This window comes from Gekko japonicus, unplaced genomic scaffold (genome assembly GCF_001447785.1).
Source record: "Gekko japonicus isolate JY-2015 unplaced genomic scaffold, Gekko_japonicus_V1.1 scaffold331, whole genome shotgun sequence".
Lineage (NCBI taxonomy): Eukaryota > Metazoa > Chordata > Lepidosauria > Squamata > Gekkonidae > Gekko > Gekko japonicus.
Window position 1 is genome coordinate 31,455 of NW_015172560.1, and position 23,478 is coordinate 54,932.

The 23,478-nt window shown below is 42.0% G+C and overlaps 1 protein-coding gene across 1 annotated transcript in view; it reads left to right on the plus strand.

Annotated features, from left to right (window-relative positions):
- Nucleotides 1-9,673: 9,673 nt before the first annotated feature.
- Nucleotides 9,674-23,478, plus strand: part of LOC107118845 (polypeptide N-acetylgalactosaminyltransferase 13) — a 233,140-nt gene continuing 219,335 nt past the window's right edge. Inside the window, exon 1 of the mRNA XM_015421224.1 lies at nt 9,674-9,846. Within this exon, the coding sequence (XP_015276710.1) occupies nt 9,683-9,846 (164 nt within the window). The 5' untranslated portion in view covers nt 9,674-9,682. The remainder of the gene's footprint in view (nt 9,847-23,478) is intronic.

A 23,478-nucleotide genomic window follows, 5' to 3' on the forward strand; every position in this document is an offset into this window, starting at 1 on the left:
CGGTGAAGACTGTAAGTGGAAGAAAATTAGAACTTGCACTGAAGGGGAAGGGGATGGATGGGAAATTCACTTTCTAAATAGTGACTCCTTCCCATTGGTTTAGTATATTTTGTATGTGTAAAAATACAATTCTAGTGTGTTCCATTGCATACTTGCCGTGTTATTTCCTGTATGAGGGAAGTCATTGGCTCAATGAAAGTATAAGGAAGTGTTAATTTTGTTAATATTGCAGATAAATCTGTCAACCTTGGTTTCATCTGTTTGCTTGGCTTCCTTGCAGTGGAATACTACATTCTTCTCTCTGGTTATTTATTCCCAGTGTTTTTGAAAACCATGACTTAAGTATTCTGTTGAAGTGGTTTCCAATGTGGATTCCCAGTGTAGTGTCTGTGGGTGCCATGGCACCAGCTGACACCTTTCCTGGTGTTTGCTAGATGTGTTTAGAAAGGTGAGGCCAGGTGGGGCTGCTGCTCAGCAGGGCTTCTGGTTGGCTTTGAAAGATCTAATGGGCTGTGCACGGCAGCTGCTGCAGCAGTGTTGGTTTTATTCTCTCTTATACACTTTCCCATCGTGTATTTGCTTTAAATTACTTTTCTTCCCCCCCCCCCTGTTTATCTATGTGGCTCTACTTCCTGTGGTGGGCATTTTGTGGTTGCACCTACTGCCTTGTATCAGAATTCCATAGGTGCCTGCAGTTTCAAAGAGGTTGGGTTAGGGATGCCAACCTCCAAATGTGACTTGGGGACCTTGTGGAATTACATCTCATCTCCAGACTACAAAGATCAGTTCCCCTGGAGAAAATGGGTTTGGAGGGTGGACTCTACGGCATTGTACCCCACTGAGGCCCCTGTCCTCCCCAGGCTCCATCCCCAAATCTCCAGGAGTTTCCCAACCTGGATGTGGCAACCCTACTTCCCCATCCCCCACCAGTGTCCAAGGGGAACCTGGCAACCCTAGGTTGGGGACCTTTCTGTTTAGGGTCTTTGCCCAAACCTGTCCCTTCCTTTGCCTGATCATCCTTCTGCTTGAATTAGTTTTCAGCTGCTTGTAACTTAAGCTGAGCTTTCAGTTTTGAGGCTGCTTTTCATGGGTTTTTTTTTGCCCAGGTACACGGTAGACCTTGGTGTGTGACTATTAGGTGTGTTTATTTCACTGCATACTCAATTTCAGCATACTCTGTTGGGAGCCATACAAACCTTATATAAAGAAAGAATATAATAATTTCTCTTGTAGTCTGTCAATACTACTCCATAGTGGTCTTAGTAGAATGATAGAGCTTTGTATTTCATTTACTCCAGTAATTTCATCTGGGTAATTCACAGCTCATTTAGATCATTAACAGGGAAATAGCTTTGCTTCCCAACTGTTATATTTCTTGCAAGCCATAAGTACCAGCAGACAAAAGGGTGTGCTCTTAGTTTTCAATATCAATCTGCATGAGTCTTTTAAGTCTAACTGTAACACTTTAAACCAGTGTTTTCTGCTTTAAAAAGCATACAGATTATTTAACTGCCCAGTAAAACTTGGTCTGTAGAGCATAACAATCAAATGCATATTTGAGGAGTGAAGCAGCCATGAGCAAAACTGGGAAGGTGAGCTTCCATTTCATCTGGGAGTGCGATTGCATTTCCCCTGGCAAATCAACATGGCAAGCCAGTACTAAGCCCGGAAAGACACATACACTCTGGGGGGAAAATAAATAAATAGATAAATCCTGGATAGCATCCAATAAGGTATACCAATACCTCCAATATATCCAAAAAATACTAATAAGGTATACCAAAAATACCAGATATGTACATCTGAATGCACATCCCTAATTCTCATGCTAGGAATCAGAGATCTCTTTCTAAGTTCCTTGCTGATAATGCTAGCAGGGGTGCTAAAAATTTCCTAGTGTCCCTGTATCTTTTTTAGCGATTTCAAAGTTTTTGTGGAGGGGATTGTCTTCCTCGGACAGCCATAGATTTTTCCTTGAGCTTGTGGTATATGCAAAGCTAAACTTCCCAGCATGCTCCAGAGATTCTATATGGCAGCATGCTGTTTCTCCATTGAACCCTGCAGAAATTTTTTTTTTAATCTATACATTTATAGTTGTCATTTTTTCACTGTATCTTTTCACCTCCTCTTCCCAAGGCATCTTCTCTTCACTCTTAAAAAAATCAAGCAAGACTCCTCAAATTTTACATCGGTCTTCTGATCTCCAGACGCACAGCTTTAGAACTGGAACAGACACTGTGTGGAGACACTGAGCTATATGAATGGTTGATAAGATAATCTGTGGGAGAGATGTATTCATTTTTTTAAATAAATGCTGAAAATCAAGTGGTTGTATTTCTCTTGTGGGTTCCTTTTGCCCAGACCTTATTGTGAAACTACCATTGCTGGGAGGGAAGGCCAGAACCCCTTAAGAGATACTGACCTACACATTCTCCATCAGCAGTGACTGGGACATTTCCTGCTTGTCCCCTTGAGGTAGTATCTAGACCTTCCGTGGGGTTGTGAGTACAGACCCTTTGAGACTAGGGACCATTTCTTATGTTATGTGGTGGTGGAAAGTGTCATCACGTTGCAGCCAACACCAGCATGGTATAGTAGTTATGAGTGGCAGCCCTTAATCTGGAAAACTGGGTTTGATTCCCCACTCCTGAACATGGAAGCCTGCTGGGTGACCTTGGGCCAGTCACAGTTCTCTCAGGACTCTCTCAGCCCCATCTACCTCTCAAGGTGATTGTTGTGGGTAGAGGAAGGCAACTGTAAGCTGCTTTGAGACTCCTTAGGGTAGAGAAAAGCGGGGTATAGAAACCTCCTCCTCCTCCTTCTTCACAAGAGATGTACAGAGGTGGTTTGCCACTGCCTCCCTCTGTGTAGCAGTACTGGACTTCCTTGGTGGTCTCCCATCTAAATATTAACCAGGGATGTCTCTACTTAGAGATCTGACAAGATCAGGCTAGCCTAGGCTGTCCAGGCCAAGGGTCTCATGTTATAAGTGTGTTATTCGTTGACATATGCTTCCTTAACGTAGCAGCTATGATATGTTGCTCAGGCAACTAAAATTTTATATAAGCCAAGTGACAGTTTTTGCTGTAACAATAATGCTGCAGTTGCATGTATGCTTGCTAGCATGTAAGTCCTGTCAAAGTCAATGGGTCATGGATCTAAACCAGGGGTGGTCAAACTGCAGCTCAGGAGCCACATGCGGCTCTTTCACACAGTCTAATTTAATGTTAATAAAAAGCAAATTTGCATATTTTCCAATAAAAACGTGTGTGTCATATTTGTTCATGCCTTGTGGCTCTCAGTCATCTCACGTTTCTTCTGTGTGGCTGTTACGTTAAGCAAGTTTGGCCACCCCTCGTCTAAATGAACACGAATAAGGTTGCCCTGTTAGTACCTATATAAAGCATTTCAAGTATTCGAAGTGCTAATGCACATGTTATCTCAATAATCCGTTCATTGTTGTCATCATCTGGATAATTGTCAGAATTAGGTGTCAGCTTTCAGTTAATATAGCTATGTAATACAGTTTGTATCTGAATTCAGAATTTCAGACTAACACATTAGCTAAGGTGGTTTTATCTTTGAAGGAATTGCTGAAGCCGTAATAGAGAGACAATTGAAAACCTTCTAACAAGACTATGTGGGTTTACTTATTAGATACATCCTCAAAATGGGGAGAAACAAAACCGAAGGGTTAAATGGCTGGCAGCCTTTCCTGGGCGTTCCCCCCTTTCTCTTTGTCTCAGTGAGCCATGGCCGGGAGAAAGGTAGAAGGGAAGTCCCTCCCTGTTCCCTTTCTCCCAGCAACGGCTTGCTACCGCTGGGAGAAAGGGAACCAAACTCACCGCACTAGCTCAGATTGGGTTGGGCCCTTTGGGGTCGGTTCGGTTGCGGGTTCAGTTTGGGAGCTACCCCAAACCTAATCACTTTTTTGGGGTTCGTGCCTATCTCTGCTTGTCATCAATGGATAAGTAATGTGGCACTACATTATTTCTACCTGACAATAAAATATGTAGCTCTTTTAATCTCAAATGGAGTTTCACTATCATGCTTTTATGGGCAGTTAATTTTTTGTGTTAGTTCCATTCATATATTGGTTCTCTTCTGATAGGCATGGTGTGCACATATTTAAATGGAAGATTTGCCAGCTTTGGAAATGCTCGCAGCATGACAATGTTGTCTTCAGTTCTTTAGAATTAGTCTCTTCTTGGTTATTGATATTACACACACGCTTCCATTCTGTGTTTACATTTAACAACTGTGTGACAGCTTTTTAAATTTATTTATACCTCACCTTTCTCTCCAGTGGGGACCCAAAGTTACTTACGTCATTCTCCAGTGTGTGACTGGCTCAAGGTCACCCAGCAAGCTTCTGTGCCAGAGAGGAGGTTTGAACCTGCAACTTCTAGATACTAGTCTGGGGCTCTAACCACTACACCATGCCAGCTCTCTTATGGAAAATAACTTTTGGATCATAGCTGTCAGAAAGAGTTAATTTTGAATACAGATTATAAGGCCCAGGTCACCACCACTGCCAGGTTTGCCTTTTTTCATCTGAGGCCGGTCAGGCAGTTGGCCCCATATCTCACCCCCCCATGATCTGGCTGCAGTGACCCTGCAACGGCCAATTCCAGATTAGACTATTGTAATTCTCTCTACGTGGGCTTCCCTTGACTCCGCTCTGGAAGTTGCAGCTAGTTCAGAATGCTGCGGCGTGGGTGTTGATGTCGTTGCCTGTGTGGGCACATATCTGCCCATTGGGATGTCCGATTTGCCTCAACTAGGGCCAGGGCCTTTTTGGCCCTGGACTGGGACTGCGCTATTTGCCGTTAGGGTGCGTTGTTTTAAATGCCAATGATTTCATTGAATCTTATGGATTTTAATTGATTATTGTAATATGTTTTAATTTGTAAATCTGCATTAATTGCATATATATGTTGGTACCCATCCTGAGCCTACAATGTGGGGAGGGCAGGATATAAGTATAATGAAATAAGCAAATAAATCATATAGAAGATGTATCAGTCCATGGTAGGCAAGCCTCTGGACTAAATGAGTGCCCCAGTGAGTAATTGTGCAGGTTGGCCTGATGCATTGGTATAGCTCAAACGATATTTGTCTAGAACTGGGGAAAGTATTTGTAGAAGTAGTTCAGGAATCTCTTGTATTTATGCCAGTTTTTTTTTTAACCAGCTATACTACTGATTAGCTGAGCTTCATAATTCTGTTTTCTATTACTGTGTTATCTTTACAAGTAAAGCAGTGCTGGATAGAAATGAGTAAAAAATGGAGCTATTCATTTTAAGGCTTGAATGTCATATTCAGTTTCCTCGGAGAATTTAAATTAGACAGTGTTCTCAAATATTAATGAGGTAATTGTTATGTTTTGGAAATAGATTTATGGCATGCATGTGTTCAATTATACGCAGTACAGGAAGCTAATAGAAGATAACTTTTTTCCTTAAACATTATGAGCTATAACTGAGCCCAAATGTTTCAGTTTGGGGGTTATTTTTTTCCTTTGTTATTTGTTCAAAATATTCAGTTATTCATGTCCTAGTGCTGGAGACAAAGCGGTATTCACAGGACCAAAGGGTCTTTTTTTTTTTTTACTGGGTGTCCAGGGAGCTATTGAAATGCCTAATCTAGTCTGTAAGGACCATCAGATAGCACTTCCTCTGTGTAAGAATTCTGCCAGTCCATATGATAGTATGTGTGTGTGGGGGGCTACATTGCAGATTTATTATAGTCTGCTTTTTGGGCAAAATTGTTTCTGTATGTGTGCATATACAAGTGTTCTTTGATGAGAGAATTTGTAGCTGTGCTGAATCTAGAGAGAGGGAGGGTTGCCTGCCTTCTCATTGTACTCTCTCTTATTGATGACAGCAGGAAGTAGCAGAACTGGGGCAAATGGGATGTGAACTGGAGGAACCCACGCTAACGTGCACATTTTGGTTTTGTGTAACCTAGTATGCACGTCTTCATTAACCTAGCCAGTTAGAAATATAGGTATTGCTGTTGTTCTATAACAATAACATAGCTTGTGAATTTCAGAGGAATATCTTTCTCTCTCCTCTGCTTTTCCCAGATAACATTGAAAAGCTATTGCACACTACTCAAAGTTACTTGGCATCTCTTTAAAAGTTTTGATACATATCAGGGGTCGTTTCATAGAAAAAGAGCTAGGGGAACTCATTAGCATAACTCATTAGCATATGCCACACCCCCTGGCATCATAAGGCCCGGCAGTGGACCTGCAAGGCCGGCGGGAGTGCGAGGAAGCCCTGCCCAGGCCCTCCCTGGCCCCAGGCAGGCAGGGGTGGGGAGAGATGGGGAGGAAGCAACTTACCCTCTCTCTTCTCCTGCCTCCTCCTGGCTGAATGAGGGCCGGAAGCGGGATGGCCGGAAGCAGGGGGTGGGGCTTCGTCATTTGCCCTGCCCCTCACCCGGGGGAACTGCGATCCCCCACGATCCCCCCGAATCGACCTCTGAGACATATAATCATGAGAGTTTAGAGAGAGAGCATAAATATTGGTCCTATTTTACTCATTTTTCTTTGAGCCATAGGCCAATAACATTATTAAGACAATTTTATTATAGGAATTCCTGAAAATATTTCTATTAGCTTTGTCCCTATTCTAGAAGCGCCATCAGTTGTTTTATAACCTGCTGATTCCTTTTGTTAATAAATAGAGAATAGAAGTATCTTTCAATACATCTGTACTGAGTACTATAAATTTGTGTTACTGTTAGAAACTGGAAGCTAGTATCAGTGCAAGTCACCTTCATTCTACTACAGAGTGGTAGAAGGCTGTTGGCACCTTTCCCAGGTCTTTGCAAATGTATCATCAGCAGATCATTAGCACCTTAGTGACCAACAAGACCAACACTTCTACCAATGCAGCTAGCCTCCTGAAATAATCTCATACAGTGCAGGCTGTGAATGTGATTATTGTTCGATTCATTGAACACATCTTACTCTTAATTACAAATTATCTCTAATGAGTTAAAATATTGGCATTTAAAACAAAAGGGAACAAAGTTTTGGGTGGTTTCTGATGCTTGTCAAAAACAAGAAATACCTATAATCTGTGGCAGTCAAACTTTTAAAAAAGCCTACAAATAAATTGAAACAACAGGGGGGACCTACAAGGACTTGCAGGAGGGCATCTCATTTCCCCCTGTATCCTCTCCCCTGCTATTTCCTCTTTCCTCTCCCTGGAAGCCCCTGTAACCTCTCCCCTTTCCTGCCACCCACCTCCCCTTTTCTTCCACTCACCAGCCAACCTATCTTTATCTGCTCTACTGTCTTCAGATTTTCTTACTTCTCTTGCAGCCTTGCAGCCTCTACTCAGGGAAACTACAGACTAGTTGTGTAGCAGTGACCACTAGGCCCAGTGTAGTAGGGAACTTGTGGGTGCTCCACAGTTTCCTGTGTATCTGCTCCCCACAGTATTTCCTCTTTCCCATCCATATCCTGACTTTTCCCTGCTTCTCTCTCCTTTCTGCCTACCAACCACCCTACCTTTTATCTGCTCCCCCATCTTTGGCTATATTGATACTTATTTACTTTCTTTATGTTCCATCTTTCTTCATAATAGGGGCCTGAAGTAACATTCTACTCTCCTCTATTTTATCCCCACAACAACCCTGTAAGGTAGGTTAGGCAGAGAATGTGTGACTTGCCCAAGATCACCGAGTGAGCTTTCATGGAAGAGTGGGGATTTGAACCTGGGTCTCCCAGGTCCTATTATGAACCTCTAACCACCACATCACACTGGTTTTTGTGAGATGGCTGCTATTGAACAGTAGCAAACAGGTTGTCCTGGGGAAGTCATACAAGATGGTCGATGGTTGTAGCAAGCCCTGGCCCTGATGAGGTCTCCCTCAAAGGCCAAAATAGCCCTAGAAAGGGCCCTGCCCCCTCTCTTTGCCTTTTACTGTCAAAAACCAAGGCTTGAACGCTGGAAGCATCATTGTGGTTGCCTAGCAACATCTACTGCATGCATTGATTTCTTAAAGCTGTGGATGCTGCTTCTATAACTTTTAGAGGGTTTTACCCCTTTCCCATTTTTTAACATTTCAGATTTTTCTGCAAACCTGGGGCTTTTTTGAAGTTCATAAAAATATCTGTCATATCTGTTCAAAGCTCCAGTCTTTGGATTTGAGTATTTACAAATACCACCATGTTCAGAATTAGATGTATTTAAAGTTGGAATAGTTCTGTATGATAATAGAATGTTTCTCTTTTAAACGTCATCGTGTGTTTTCTCATTAGACATCCAGTAAAAGAATCTGGACCTATTTTTCCCTTCATAATTCCACCCCCCCCCCCATACTTCTTATTTTCTGGCCTTTGGATGGCCAGTTTGCTAAAAATTCTGTACAGAAAACCATGGTGTTGTTTCCATATTAAGAAAAGCAGTAAGATTGACAATAGTCTGTATGGAGTTTTATTCTGCAATTGTTTTCTAATAATGGTAGCAATAATACTTAACATTTATATGGGTATTCAAAGCATATACATTATCTGGGGTAATCCTGTAACTGAATCAGAGAAGAGACAGTTTGTGAAGCAGCACAGGTCCTTGTTTTTCCAGGACACTCCCTTGAAGAGCCCATCACTTCTCCTTAACAACAAGCGTGCTTGAAAACTTCCCAGGTACTACTTAAGAAAGCAGAGGCATATTTTAGTCTTTCTTTTTTGAGTAAGCCACTGAGGTGTATGCTACTATCCTCTAAAATAACCTTCCTCCAATCCAGGGAACCTTCCTTCAGTTTAAGTGGCTCTGTCTCCAATGAATAAGTTAATTAATAAATTTTGCTCATTGGAGTGGTAGGATGGGGGTAGCATCCACCTCACTGAATCCATGAGCAGAACTTGTTGACTGAATTCTCCACAAAATGAATACTCTAGTTCCAGTCTCAGCTTGAGTATGCATGTCACATCTGTGGCAAGAATTTTCCATAGCGCTGGGGAAATGATTGCTTTAGACTTGCTTCGGTAGGTGTCATGACCACAATGGCAAGGAGACAATCTCATCCAAACCCATTCTGTACACAAAACTGGCTAGGAAGCTTCACAGATTGGAAGTTAACAGGGAATAAATGGCAGCCAGACCAATCATACATTAGTGATCTATTTTGGGGTACATTTTCCAAATATGACATAAGAGACTTGTATAATTAAGCATGTTATTGTGGGGGGGGGGAGAGAAAGCTGCATCACAGGATCATCTAGTGTGATTGGTCACTGTACTATTTTGGCTCAAAAGAGTGCTGAAAATCCCTATTCTTCTTGAAGTTCACCTTGAACAAGTTACTGTCACTCAGCCTAATCTACATCACAGGCTTGTAGTGACAATAAAAGGGGGTGGACGCCTGAGTTCTTTGAAGAGAGTGTGTGAATTGAATGCTCTGTTATGCCATAAGGCCATCACAAAATGCAGGAAATAAAGTGGGTCCCCCAGTTTCTGATTTTGCAATAAATAATGTTGAATGTTATGTGAACCTTGAACATGAGTGACATATGTACTTAAGGTCAGAATTTACAAAACTAAAATACAATTACTCCTTCTGAGCCCTACGTACCAAAACTACAACATAAGTGATGTTTGTACACAGTGAGATTGGAGTAGAATGAGTAAAATGTAATTTCTGAATTTCTTCCATTACAGCTGTAATGTCAAGAAGCCAAGAAGGACCTGGAGAGATGGGAAAGGCAGTCCTTATCCCCAAAGATGACCAGGAGAAAATGAAAGAGATGTTTAAAATTAACCAGTTTAATCTCATGGCCAGTGACTTGATTGCATTAAACAGAAGTTTACCTGATGTAAGGCTGGAGGGGTGAGTCTACAAAATTTGTCTTGGTTTTGCTGCTGTGGCTTTGAGGAACTTGTGACTTGTCACATTGAGATCCCCAGAATTTGTGAACAAATATGTACTTGGCTATTCTGTAGATTTGTATCTCTTGTCACAGTAGTGTTTTCCTTTGCAAATTAATTGGCCTTTATAAATATAAATGGTTTGCAAAATGGCTTCTCATCTAGGAGAAGAGATGAGAAATGCACTGCATACTATTGTTTTTTATTTACAATTTATGTTGACACCTCCTGATAGGGGAAGAGGAACTTAGGGTTGAATGGTCTGTGTTCAGGCTCGTGACTCAGGAGTCTGTGTGTTCTCTTCCTTGTCTAGGGTAGCTGCCAACTTGCCAATGGGTTACAGAATTCCTTCACAGAAAATGTTTAAATGCCCCAAACAGTGGTATTGTGTAAAGGCACAGTCTAAGGGTCCAGTCACACGCAGAATTAGCCACGCAATAGGGACAAATGCCGGGTGGATTTTATGGGCACGATCACACGAAAACATCTGGCAAGTGTCCCACACCCGTCAGTAACCTGTATTGCCTGGTGGAAGAAGCGGAATTAAAAGATACCAGGGAAAGTGCACTAGTTTCTGGAAAATGCGGGGCATGGGCGGGCATCAGTTCGCAGAAGCGCTGGTATCTTTTCACATCCAGTGGTATGTGCACAAACACTGAACTGCGCATGCAAACAAATGAGTACTGGTGAACCGCCTGACACTTTTTGCCACGCTTCACCATCAATGTGTGATCGCGGCTGAGGGCATGTGCTTGGAGCCTTGGGGGAAACGTCTGATTGCGATACTGCTCTTCAATGTGCTCTGGAGCAAAAAGCCACACTTTGCCCCCGGACTATCTCACTGGTGTGACCGGGACCTAGGTTAGGTAAATATAGTAGTGGTTTGGTGAGGTAGGTGAAGGGAGCAGAGATAAGTTGGGAACCAAAATACCAACATAGAATCTGAGTAGGGACTTCAGGAATTAAATGACTGAGTTATTCGAAAGCAAGAAATTACAAGTAGATAAATAGGTACCACTTCAGTGGGAAGGCAACAGCATTCCGTGTGCCTTAGTGCTTAGTCATGCCGGCCACATGACCACAGAAACGTCTTTGGACAGCGCTGGCTCTTCGGCTTTGAAACGGAGATGAGCACCACAACCCTAGAGTCAGATTCGACTGGCTTTCGAGCAAGGGAACCTTTACCTTTACCTTTTTAGTGCATGCTTAGGACATACAAGTGCTAGGCTGCCAGATTTTTAATGTGTCTTTTCTGGATGTACAGAGTCAGGTATTGGCTTCAAGGGTTAAGGTGCTCATAAACTTGTATACAGACAGTCATGGCCTAGTTAGGTTAAGAGTGTTGGATGTTTCTTAGAATGGTGGAAGTGGTAGAGTCATGCAGGAATCTTGTTGAAGTTGTAACAAGCAAGCATCTGAGGGAACCAACAGCTTGGTGGAAAAATGGGGATTTGACAATGGTAGTGAAAACGCTTGATGGATATCCATTCCTTAATTTGGTCTGTGTTTGTTCCATTTGCTTTGCTTTCAGTTGTTGACTGGAACACTTAATTGAAGCCTTTGGAGTGTGTATAATCCATATGTAAATTGCAAGAGTAAATAGGCATGTTTAGGATTAACAGGACTCAGAAAGTTTTCTAAAACACTTGTTTTTACGGTTGTAATATTCTGGTGCGATGCATGTTGGAAAAAATGAAAACACATTCAGTTTCCGGCTACTTGATCTTTCTATTCCTTTAGCAGTCCTGTTTCTTTCCTCCGCCTCTGTACGATCTGCCCGTGCATAGAATGTGTAACTCCAGTGATATGTACAGGGTTTTTTTGCACACTTTAGCTGTTATGAAGTATTGATACTGCCATAGAAGTTTTGCATCTGCAGAAAGAGATCACTTGTTTCATTAGCAGAACTTGAACAAACATTCTTTCTCAAGTAATACACATGAAGAATGGTTCTGAGGTTTGACTGGCATATGCAAACATTTTAAAATTAGCATTTAGGTAGTTATCAACCAATTCCTATAACATAATGTGTCAGAATGCATCCTAAAGCATTTCACAAACAAACCAGGTTTACATGCTTTGTTTATGTTGGGTGTTGCTACATCATCTTCAAGACAACATAGCTGTGAAGTCCTGTGAGCAAATAGATCAGCCAAGAGACAGATTTAGAGTCACATGTTGCAGTTGCAGGACCCATGGAGCTGAACAGCTTCCTAATTACTTACTGGGGAGACAAATGCCTTGATCTTAGTGCTGCTCCTCATTGCTGCTTTAAATTTTACAAGTCTGATTTTATAGCATTAGGCTTCATCACAGGGGAAGGAGAAGATGGGGGGGGGAGAAACCTGTGAGTGGTTGCCTAGTAACCACATAAATGTCCCCTGTTGCTTTTTGGTTACAAAAGGAAGCAGTAGGTGGTACATGGGTAGTAGCCTAGCAACTATTCATGTTGTTTCCCTCTCCCATCCATGATTAAGACTCATGAGTTCACCTGTCACAATGACAACTGTAGAAATTAGGGTGGCACCTGGCAGTGTGGAATGGGAGGGTTACTGTAGTTAGTGTGCCAGTTGGAAGGCTTTGAGGTGTATTTGACTTTAATGCCACTACTTCTCAAGTGTAACATTAGAATATGTTTTCCATGTCTGGTTACTGTCTCCAGTTACCATCAGTGTACAAATGTGGGTTAACTGGAGTCAATTCCCTGTCCTGAACCAGGATTCTAACCAGAGTGTAACCAAGCCCTAGAACCCAGATTTGTGCCCATCCTGGCATATTATCTGTTAAAGGCAGGGGTCATTTACTGCAGGAGCGCACAGGAGCGGAGCTCTGGCAGTAAAGAGCCCAAGGGGCGGACACATGCAACAAGCCCCACCCCCTGCTCCCAGCAGCCCTCAGTCAGAGCAAGAAGCAGCCAGGTAACTTGCAGAGCCCCTCTGGCCCCCGGGTCCAAATAGTCCAGTGGCACCTTTAAGACCAAGTTTTATTCAGGTACAAGCTCTTCCTCCTCTGCAAGGACAGATCTGTACTCCCCCCCCCCAATAGCTAGCAATCCAAAACAATCCTGTGGAGCCTGAGCGGTGGGTGTTGCCTTCTGACACACTTTGGTGATATCAGGGGGTGTGGCATATGCAAATAAGTTATGCTAATGAGTTATGCTAATGAGCTCCTGTACCTCTTTTTCCACTAAATGACCCCTGGTTAAAGGTGATATCAGAATGCAGCCTATGTTCTTCTTCTATGGAGTGGATGGAGTTTGGGGTTTAGATATGATAAATTTAGATTCAAGTCCCTGCTGAGCTCATCATCAGGTTTTGGGGTCTTGCATCCCCGATGGGCTTATTGTAAGGGCGAACTGTCTCTCTGAGTTTCTTAGAGGTATAGAGTAGGATAGAAATGTAATAAGTGTTGGATGTCAGATTATGTAACCCAAGGAAACACCATGTTCTTGTCTTTAGAAAATCATTTGTAACTGGGGCATTTGTTTGGCATGGACTGGAATTCTCATGAATAGATCCCATCTTTTCTGCCTGAGAGGTCTCATATTGCTTGACATCTTGCTGGGTCATCCATCTTATTTACCCACTGTACAGTGGATAAGATGTTGCAGAGAAATGGATAAGGATATAACTGGTATCCTGATGCCACACAGCTCTATATGGGTCTGTGTATGTCTGTTCTTGAGAAATGCACCTCTCTAGGAATACAATTATTGCTGTTTTGTAAACCAAGAAGAATAGAGTCTAGACCTGCCTTTCTCTCTTTCCTGCCATCCCCATATTCAGCTCCCTACGATGGGAATTTATCATAGCAGACAATCTGGTTCATTTTATTGACTTTCAATTTTTTTTCTGCCTGTTGATAACTGAAATTTGAGACAAAATAGAATCACACCCAATGTAAAGATTCTGTTCTTCTGTCTTACATAGTCTGCTTGTGCTGTACCAGGCAGCTGTTTGCTTTAGTTCGTTGCTCAAATTGCAGGTATATTTTATGCAAAGCATTAAACCTTGCTGTCTGTCAGATTTAGTATCTAGGAATACCTTCTGCTTTTTTAGCCTCCACCCACAGGCTGCTAGATGCCTACTTTCATGCTGAAAGCAGTCAGTTTTCAGCAAATGGAGAATTAACAGTGCAGTCTGGTGACAAATGAAGTAATCTTCTGAGTGTATTTTTCCACGGTGCACATCAAAGACATTTGAGTTTGTAAAGAACTTAATTTTGCCAGCTGGGGACGATCAGACTTCCTGAAGAACTGTAGCAGTGGAGGGCAGCCTTGTCTCTGGTGGACAAACAGGCACGTAGACTGTAATATGGTGCTCCGTATGTTGTTTTTTAGACATTCTTCTCTTTCTCTCTTATACCACGCTTACTGTTTGCATACATATGTATTGTAATATTAGTCCCCGAAGATATGACCATCAGCCATTGAAAAATCTTGATGACATAGCAGTTGAAAATTCAATTATTTTTGAGCACTTTTTGCTTACCTCTCAGGTTTTATTCCTTAACATTTTTTAATCTACAAGAATGAGGAAACGGTGAGACACTACCAAGAAGAGGGCAGAAAGATACATAAAGGTGGCAGTTCTGTGTCTCTACATGTCTAGTTCTGTCCTAAAGTCATGAGCATTACATGTGTTTTTATTTTGTTCTCATCATGATAATGAAGTCCATCCTTGAGTGGCTAGTCACGCCTGCTTTCAATGGACTCTGTCCCCCCCCCCAATGGTGCTGAAGGAGAATTTAGTAATTATGATACATAGCTCTAAATGCATCAATGTGGAAAATAAAAAAAAATTATAAAACAGGTGTGCCGTGTTACGTAGAGCACACCTGTACTCTATTGCCATGGAACTGGCTCCATTGAGAGCTGCTGTAGTGTAATGGCTAGGAGTGTGTGCTGTGACCCAAGAAGTCATTGTAATAAATGATGGTATATTTAGAATCCCATTGAATGGCCACAAGTAGGACAGCATCATGCACTCTTCTGGTTCAAAGGGAAAAAATAGCCCACTATCAACACCAGTACTGTTCATTCCTCAGTAGCCAAGACAGCAATAAGTTCTGCTACAATATTTAACTTCCTTTGGAGAGAGAGCTCAAACAGGCACATAATATAGACTTATGTATTTGTAGTATCTGGATAAAAGTGGACACATAAACATTGGCAGGGCAGGGCACTAGCTACAACTTTTAACTTGTATTAGCTTCTCAAAGAGGAAAATCACAAGGATACTTGAGTTTTAGGCAGCATGTCTGAATAAATCTGTTCAGTCCAGTTTTCACTCCAAAATTCTGCTATTCAGCTCTGCCCCTACCCTCCATGAATCCTGGAAAGTATTTCTTTCAGAGCTCACCCTATATTTAAATTCTCCAAGTCCTTTGCTCCCATTAAATATCAGCCTATTATCTTTGACTTTTAGCTAGCAGTCAGCTTACTAAAGGGTGGTTACTCAGCAATGGGAACAATACTGTCCTCTGTTTCAACCAGCCTGCCACCCACATGCTTCCATCTGTAATATGGAGGGTAATAATACTGATGTACCTTTCAGGATTGCAGAGGCCATGCAAATGAAACCTTGTAAAAGTTCCAAAAGTAAATACTGTGTGTTGCTTCCAGCCGAGCTATGGTATTTTGATTATGGTCAAGATCACTGACTCGTGCCAGCTGAGTGTATTATTACTTGGGGGCAGTTTCCAGTTACTGGGGGCTCTCTGTGTTAGACCTGTAAAAGTATCTCCTGTAAAGCATCTTAATTTTTTTTCCCAATGGTTGTGTTAGAAAGGGAGGGCTTTTAAAAATTTCCTCTGCATTTTTTAGGCTCCCCATGTTCACTGAGGAGGATAGTGATCCCCGTTGGCAGCAGCCTTGTTTGCAGCAGGGTCCACCTTGTGAGCCAAGTACAAGTTGATTTTCAGACTTAATAGTGCAAGGCTATCCAGGCATGAAATTGCTTCCTTCTTGTAGTTCAGTTCTTTTCTTTGGCCTGGGCAGTCACAGCTTAGAAACTTGATAGTTGCAGAGACTACAGCTGTTGGACAACCAGGCCAGCTGCTACTTGGACGAAAGTTAAATTGTTATATGTGATGCCTTCCCTTATCCCCCATGTTAACTTGGATCAGAAAAGACAATAATTCTCAAGGGGAACAAGTGGTCAGCCAATCAGCCAGGATTGAAACTGGGACCTTCTGCTTTAAAGTAAGTGCATGCTACAACCCCTCCCCCATCTTCCTTTTGGGATAAGAGTTTTTGTGTTCTGTCTGAAAAGGAGAGAAAGAGAGCTTAATATACAGCTTCCATCGTGTAACCCCATTTCAGAACTGAAGGTAGAATGTTTTTTAAAAGATTGTTATTGAAAGCTAGTGGTACAGAAGAAAGATCCCACTAGCTTTCAGGATAAGGTTACCAGGTCCTCTTGTCTTGCTGGTGGGGGGATTTGGGAGGCATTCCAGGGGTGGGCAGGGATGTTGCACGATATGCTGACATCACCCAGAAGTGATGTTGGGGACAACACTCTGCTTTTTGGGCAAAACTATGGTAAAAGTGTCCAAAACTCTATGGTAAAAATGGCCCCAAAAGCAGAGCATCCCCTCCCTGATGTTACCAGTGTACTGACGTCACTTCCGGGTGACATCAGTGCATCACACATGGCATCAGGGTGGGGGGAATTTCCTCCCACTGGCCAGCAGCAGACAGGAGCCCGCAAAAGCAGGGGATGCCCCCCATGGGGAATGGTATCCCTATTTCAGAATGAGGCAGCAGTTTTTCTGAAGTGATTTTGATGATAATTTAGGACCAGCTGTATGCACTCTGTGGCAGATACTATGGCTACCACTTCTTCTACTTCGAATTGGGAGAGGGTGAGATTTTCTGGGGATGACTAGCATCTGGGATATATCCAACACCCAGCGGAGGTTCTCGCATGGGCATTTGTGATACCAAATGTGGGTGGGAAAAGCAACAGTTTGAAAAGGCTATCAGAGAAAAGTGGTAAGCAAAGGGTTAAGCACATTGTACATTCACCATTTAGACCTGGCACATGGTGTTCACATATAGCGTTGCCAACTCTGGGTTGGGAAATTCCTGGGAAATTGTGGGTGGAGGCTAGGGAGGGCAGAGTTTGGGGAGGGAAAGGGTATAATGCCATAGCAGCCATTTTCTTCAGGGGAACTGATTTCTGTTGACTGGAGATCAGTTGTAATTCTGGGAGATCTCCAAGCTCCACCTAGAGGTTGGCAGCCCCATTCTCATATGTACCACACAGCACTTTACCCAGTAGAACTATCAACAGAGGTTTCTGACCCTGGGTTTGCCTGGAGCCATTGGGATCAGCCCTCATTACCATAATCCACCCCCCCCAGGTTATGTTAATTATACTGCTGCCAAGATTTACGCGGCTATCTTATAATAATTTACTGTTCTTTTATTACTTATCTTTTTGTATTTAATGATCAGTTTTACTGGTTTTAATTGAATAAGATTGGAAGCCACCTTGGGAACTTGTGTGCTGAGTGGGAAGACGCTTTCAAAGTAAAAAGGGTAAAAATACTTTCAATAAACCAATAAGCCCAGTCCCCAAAAGAGAGGGTTCCATTGTGAGTATGAATGCAGCCATGGAGAATGTTCTTTTAATGTACAATCTTGCTGTTATCCCATTATTACCTTTGTTAGTATGTTTAGCAATAAGTAAATTGTTGAAATGGATTTTTTTAAGTACATATATTTATGTGGTACATTTTTATCCTGTCCTGAATGGTGATATGTGTGATGCTCACCATTTTATCCATACAATAGTTGTGAGGGCTGGGTAGCCTGCAAGTAACTGGCTCAAGGTTTCTGAGCTTCATGGCTGAACAGTGACTTGAACATGTGTCTCCCCATTTCAGGCCACTCTGGCTTCCATGAAGTTATGGCTCCCATAAAGGCCAATTTCCAACTATTTCCTTCCCAGCCCCAATCAATTTTATTCTCTTTCCTTCTTTCTGTCCCCAACGTCAGTTCAGAGTTATATTGCAAGTGTATTAGAGAAACGAGCTGTCTCTTTCTGGCACAGGTTATCATATAAATATAATGTGTATTAATTGCACTATATAAATAATTAAAACAACTGAAATATCTAAATACGTAGCAGACAGTTCTGTACCACTAGCTCTCAGAACAGGGTTGCCAGGTCCTCTTGTCCTGATGGCAGGGGGATTTGGGGGGGCTAGTGTTATTTTTATCCTTCTGGATGATTGCAGGCAAACTATTTGTAGAATTAGAACAAACTTAGAGTGCAGTGGGAATCCCAAGTCCCCCCGGGGGGCGGGGAAAACCCCGCCCCAGAGGCCCGTTCCCCACCGGCACCAGATCGGGCCCCAGGGGAACTCCTCGCCGACGTGCGCGTCACCCGGAAGTGATGTGGGCACCCCGGGCATGCTGGGGGCGGGGCCATGGCCATACAAGGGAAAACTCTATGGTTTTCCCTTGTATGGTTGTGGCCCCACCCCCAGCATGCCCGGCGTCATAACGTCACTTCCTGGTGACGTGTGTGTGGTGCGCGCGCGCTTCACACGCACGCTCCGGGATCCACCCGGGAGTCCCCCGCCGCCAAGGTAAGTTCCACTTGGCAACCCCAGAAGGCAGTGGCACCTTTAAGACCAACAAAAGTTTATTCAAAGTATGAACTTTTGTGTGCAAGGCACACTTTTTCAAATCCATTGGAACTGTAGATGAGGTTCTAAATTTATAGACAGGGATTGAACAGCAAATTAACATGTAACATGATGATGTCTAAGTTATGCAAAGTGAAAAACTAAAGAACAGGTTAAGGTTATAAGGTCAACAGTTGTAAAGCAATAAATATGTCAAAGTAGCAGATAATTGTGGGAAGTAACAGAATCTTAATTATCTCCTCTCAGGTGTGGAGGGCACTTAAATATATGCTCAAAATATATTGTTAAGTGCCCTCCACACCTGAGAGGAGATAATTAAGATTCTGTTACTTCCCCGCAATTAGAAAAAACACCTTTAGACATTTATCTGCTACGTTGACATATTTATTGCTTTACAACTGTTGACCTTATAACCTTAACCTGTTCTTTAGTTTTTGCATAACTTAAACATCATCATGTTACATGTTAATTTGCTGTTAAATCCCTGTCTATAAGTTTAGAACCTCATCTACAATTCCAGTGGATTTGGAAAAGTGTGCCTTGCACACAAAAGTTCATACTTTGAATAAACCTTTGTTGGTCTTAAAGGTGCCACTGCACTCTAAGTTTCTTCTACTGCTTCAGACGAACACAACTGACCACCTGGATCTATTTGTAGGGCTGTATGTGTAATTCTGGTTCCTAGGTTCATCCTATGTGACATCAGCTGAACACACTGAATGCTTTAGAAACAGCAAATAAGATAGTAAGACACTAAGTATTTGTACAAAGACAGTCTAGGGCTATTTGTGTCTCACATTTGAGAACATTAGAGTCCGAGGTATTTCTCAAGCTTGTCATTAGTAGCTCCAAGATGCCTAGAGTTCTATTCTGTTTAGAATTTTAAAATGGCATCCATTTCCCCATTGGGCTATCTTTCTGCATTTCATTTTTCTAGCAGAACAGAAGGCAACACAAATGGATTGTTAACTACTTTGTTTATAAGCATTATCAATTATGTCAACACAAGGTGTTCTAGTTAGCTAATGATTCCCCCAACTGGCAGGTTATATGGATCTGCGGCAGCAAAGCAAGCTTAACATATGTTCAGGTCATTTGGAAGAGAGGCTGAATGGGAGACTTTGCACATGCATTTTTAAAGGAGCTCTGTGATTTGTATTAGTAGCTGGTCATTTAATTCTGTTTGATAGAATGGCAGTGATGGTGCAGATAGAAAGCAAAGAAGCTGAAAAAGGTCAAGAAGAAGAGAGCCAGAGTGCTTTAAAGAGTAAATATGGGGAAGCCTGGTTTTGGGTACTCTGGACTCTGTGGATTGCTTTGGGCAAGTCTGTGTGTCTCAAGGCTTTAGGTTTTTGTGGGGTTTTTGTGTGTTTTTTGCAGTCAGGTACTAATGTCCCAAGTATACAGTGTGCTTCAGCTATGAAAAGTACATCCACTTCAAAACCATCTTTCCCATTCAGCCTAAAAGTAGTAGTCAAACTATGAAAGGTCCTTAATTGCTAGGAGACAGCGGGTTCCTTTCACAGAAGACAATAAATGTGGATTTTATGCTGCATCTGAACATTGAGTAGAGGGATCCATTGTCTGCCTACATACATTCATTCTTCTGCTTAGTGTATGCTTTTCAGAGTAAAGGAAAACACTCTAATTGATGTATTTATAGTATGTTATTTCACAAAATTAGTTATTAGACAGTAAGTACAATAGATAAGAACTTTGAATGAAGGCATATGTCCAGCTGTGGAAGCATCCATTTCCTCCCTTCTGAGATTGGAAATCTCACTTGTCACAATTTTTTTTGGGGGGAGGGGTCACTTTTGTTCTCTTGACAGAAATCCAATTTAGGGGAGGAAGCTCTGAGACCAGCACATCTGTTATCTGCTTTATGAAGCACAGCACTGAAAACTGCCTTAGACCTATTGGTAAATTCTGAGTACCAAAACAAAACAACCCCCCTTACATACCTGTAGCTTAGATGTATATCTCACCATACTCCTTTTAAAATAATACAGCCTCTAACCCCTTAGTTAATTGCTCAACCTAGCTTTTGAACATGTTTAGAATATTAAAAGCATCCATGATAAAGTCATTATCATGCAAAAAGAAACGAGAACCAAGTGGAATTTCATTAAACCTCCTCTTCTAATAAAGTGAAGAATGTAGACAAGGTAATCGGTGTGAAACCTGTTGGTGCACAGTGGTATGCAGGAGGAAGAGTACGAAGAGAGCAGATTTTAACAAGGAGATCACTGTACAAGTCATATATGTCAGTTCCAGTGTCTGTTTGCATTATTTCAGTGTGAACCAGAAATGGAATATGAGAAAGGGCTATGGCAAGATAAGGAAGGCTATAAAAACAACCCTTGGCTTTCAGTAACACCCATTTAATTCTGTTGGACAAAGTAAAAAGGTGTTTGACATAGGGAAGAACTGAGCACCACCAGTGGAGGGTAAGTGAAAAAAGAGGGGGAGAGGTTTTGTTTATCCCCTGCATTCATAATTGCAGCCTGCTTACTTTTTACCTAATACAAAATGACCTCATCCAGTTCTCTACCACACAGTAAAAAGGCTTCCACCAGAGAGACTGGGGTTGCCAAGTCCCCCCAGCCCTTAGCGGGGGATGGGAGGTGACAGGGAGTGGAATTGGTTGCTTGCTTCGTAGAGCACTGTGTACTTTGGAGAAGAGAGGACATTTTAGCCAGCATTCAGTGGCTCATTACAGGAAGTTTCATGGGATTTTCTGGCCATCTTCTACACTCCCGTGGTCATTCCTATGGTCTCATGAAGGACAGCCTCATGATTCAGGGCACCTCAGTGAAGAGGAGAAAAGGGGAAGGAGTCATCTGCTCTCTCTTCTTTCAGCTGAGCTGTGAGGACACACGAGACAGAAGGACATTTTCACACACACACCCCTTTTCTTTTCAGTGCAGTTTCCTGACTTTTGAAGATACTCTTGCAACCCCAGCAATAATCTTTGGAAAGGAAGGGTTGGAAGGGACCACAAGAGCAGAGAGGAATGCAGGCAAATCAACATTCCAGTGGCATCTAGTTGACTACAAATCAATGAATCTAGAATATTTGCAGCCTGTTATTTTCACTCAGAAATCTGTCTTGGTTCAGTGGTATGTATTTTCTAAGTATCATAGCTTATCACCTTGAGCTCAAGGCCTGATCCTGATTTGAGGCATCTGTTCACATTACCTGTGCTTCATCTGTTGCAGTGCATGTACCACTTCCAAATATCCCACTTGTCTGCTTGCGTTTATAAATCCAGGGATAAAATGAGCTATGTGGTTGATGTTCCACTCCCTCCAGTTTATCTGATGAGGAAATTGGAGATGGTCCTAGAGTCATCTTCAACATCCAAAGATTTTTGGAGCAATTAGGTGGGGGAAGTGTTAGGGTACAGCTCTTTTGTGCAAGCATGGCTCCCTTTTGCCTTCTGCCTGGCATCTCTTTCCATCAGATTGTCCTCTTCCCTGATGAAAGCAGATAAACTAAGCATCTCAGGTTAATGGTGGGTCCAAAGCTGTGGGCCTTGGGAACTGCTCCAGCACACTGGTTTCAGACACTGGCTCTTCTTGAACTAGTGAACTTTTAGGAAAGCTGGAATAGAAGAGAAAGCATGTAGAAGTGCAGTTAAGTGTATACCTGGCTGGTGGTTATGATTTCTCTTCTTTTTCATCTTTTTGTTAAACTTGCAAGTGTCTCATACATTTTGACTTAATAGAATGATCTCTATCAGTTTCTGCATTTGTGTGATCAGGGGCTGTTCGTTATTTGATTAGACCGATGTGGTTGGGGAAAGCGTGGAAGGAATCTGTAAATTATCCACTTCAGTTACTTTAGAGATGCAAAGGAAGATTAGGCTCTAAAAATGCTTAGGAAAAAACTTGAAATACTCCTTCATCTGTAACATTTTCCCTACTCTGGCACAAAGCTTTTTGAGCTTTTAAGTAAATGAAATTGTTGCATGAAGGAACTTCTGAAAAATTAATGCTGTATTTAGTGTTCAAAATCCCCAAGGAAAGTTTGATATTCAAGCCCACATTCAGGGTATGTCATTGTTATGAATAGTGACAGCCGAAGGTGTGAGTGAAGTGTCTTTGTTCTTGCAAACTGCAAACCTATTTATACTGCATAACAGAACACGAGAGAGCCATTTTCATGACACGTTTCCCCATCTATCATCTGCTAGATGTAAGGACTGATTGGCTATTGAGTGTTTTGGTTCAGCAAAACTCAACCTGGCAATGGAATTGTTTTCAAGTGCTACACCACTATGTGGAACAAAAAATGGTAAATTATATTATGTTTACCTTTCATCAGCACAGATTATTGCTTAAAAGTCAAATAGTTGCAGTAATTTATGAAATTTCTATTGTTAAAAATGTTGAAATTTTATCGCCACTGAAAAACTGCTACAATCTTCTATTATATAATAACTATGATTAATTCTTCTCTCAGGTGCTTGCTTGTAATAGACAGCTCTTCTAGATAGTTTTCACAAGAAACATGTAGCGATACTCATGAGATTGCACATAGATACAAAGGGCTGTGATACCTGACACAAATGAAGCCTTTGATTTTTTCAAATTGACTTGCATTTTTAGCCCCTTGGCACTGTACAATCAACCTCTTCTAGATAGTTTTCACAAGAAACATATAGTGATACTCATGGGATTGCACGTAGATACAAAGGGCTGTGATAACTGACACAAATGAAGCCTTTGATTTTTCGAATTGACTGGCATTTTTAGCCACTTGGCACTGTACAATCATCAGGCATTTTGAGTCACTTGGCACTGTACAAATTGGAATGGGTAACTCCTGTTGTCTCAAAACATATTTGGATATGAAATACTTCACAGTGGCTGGGTTCTAAAGCAGTGGGTGTGAATCTACCACATGATCCCTGGGACATTTCAGCCAGTCT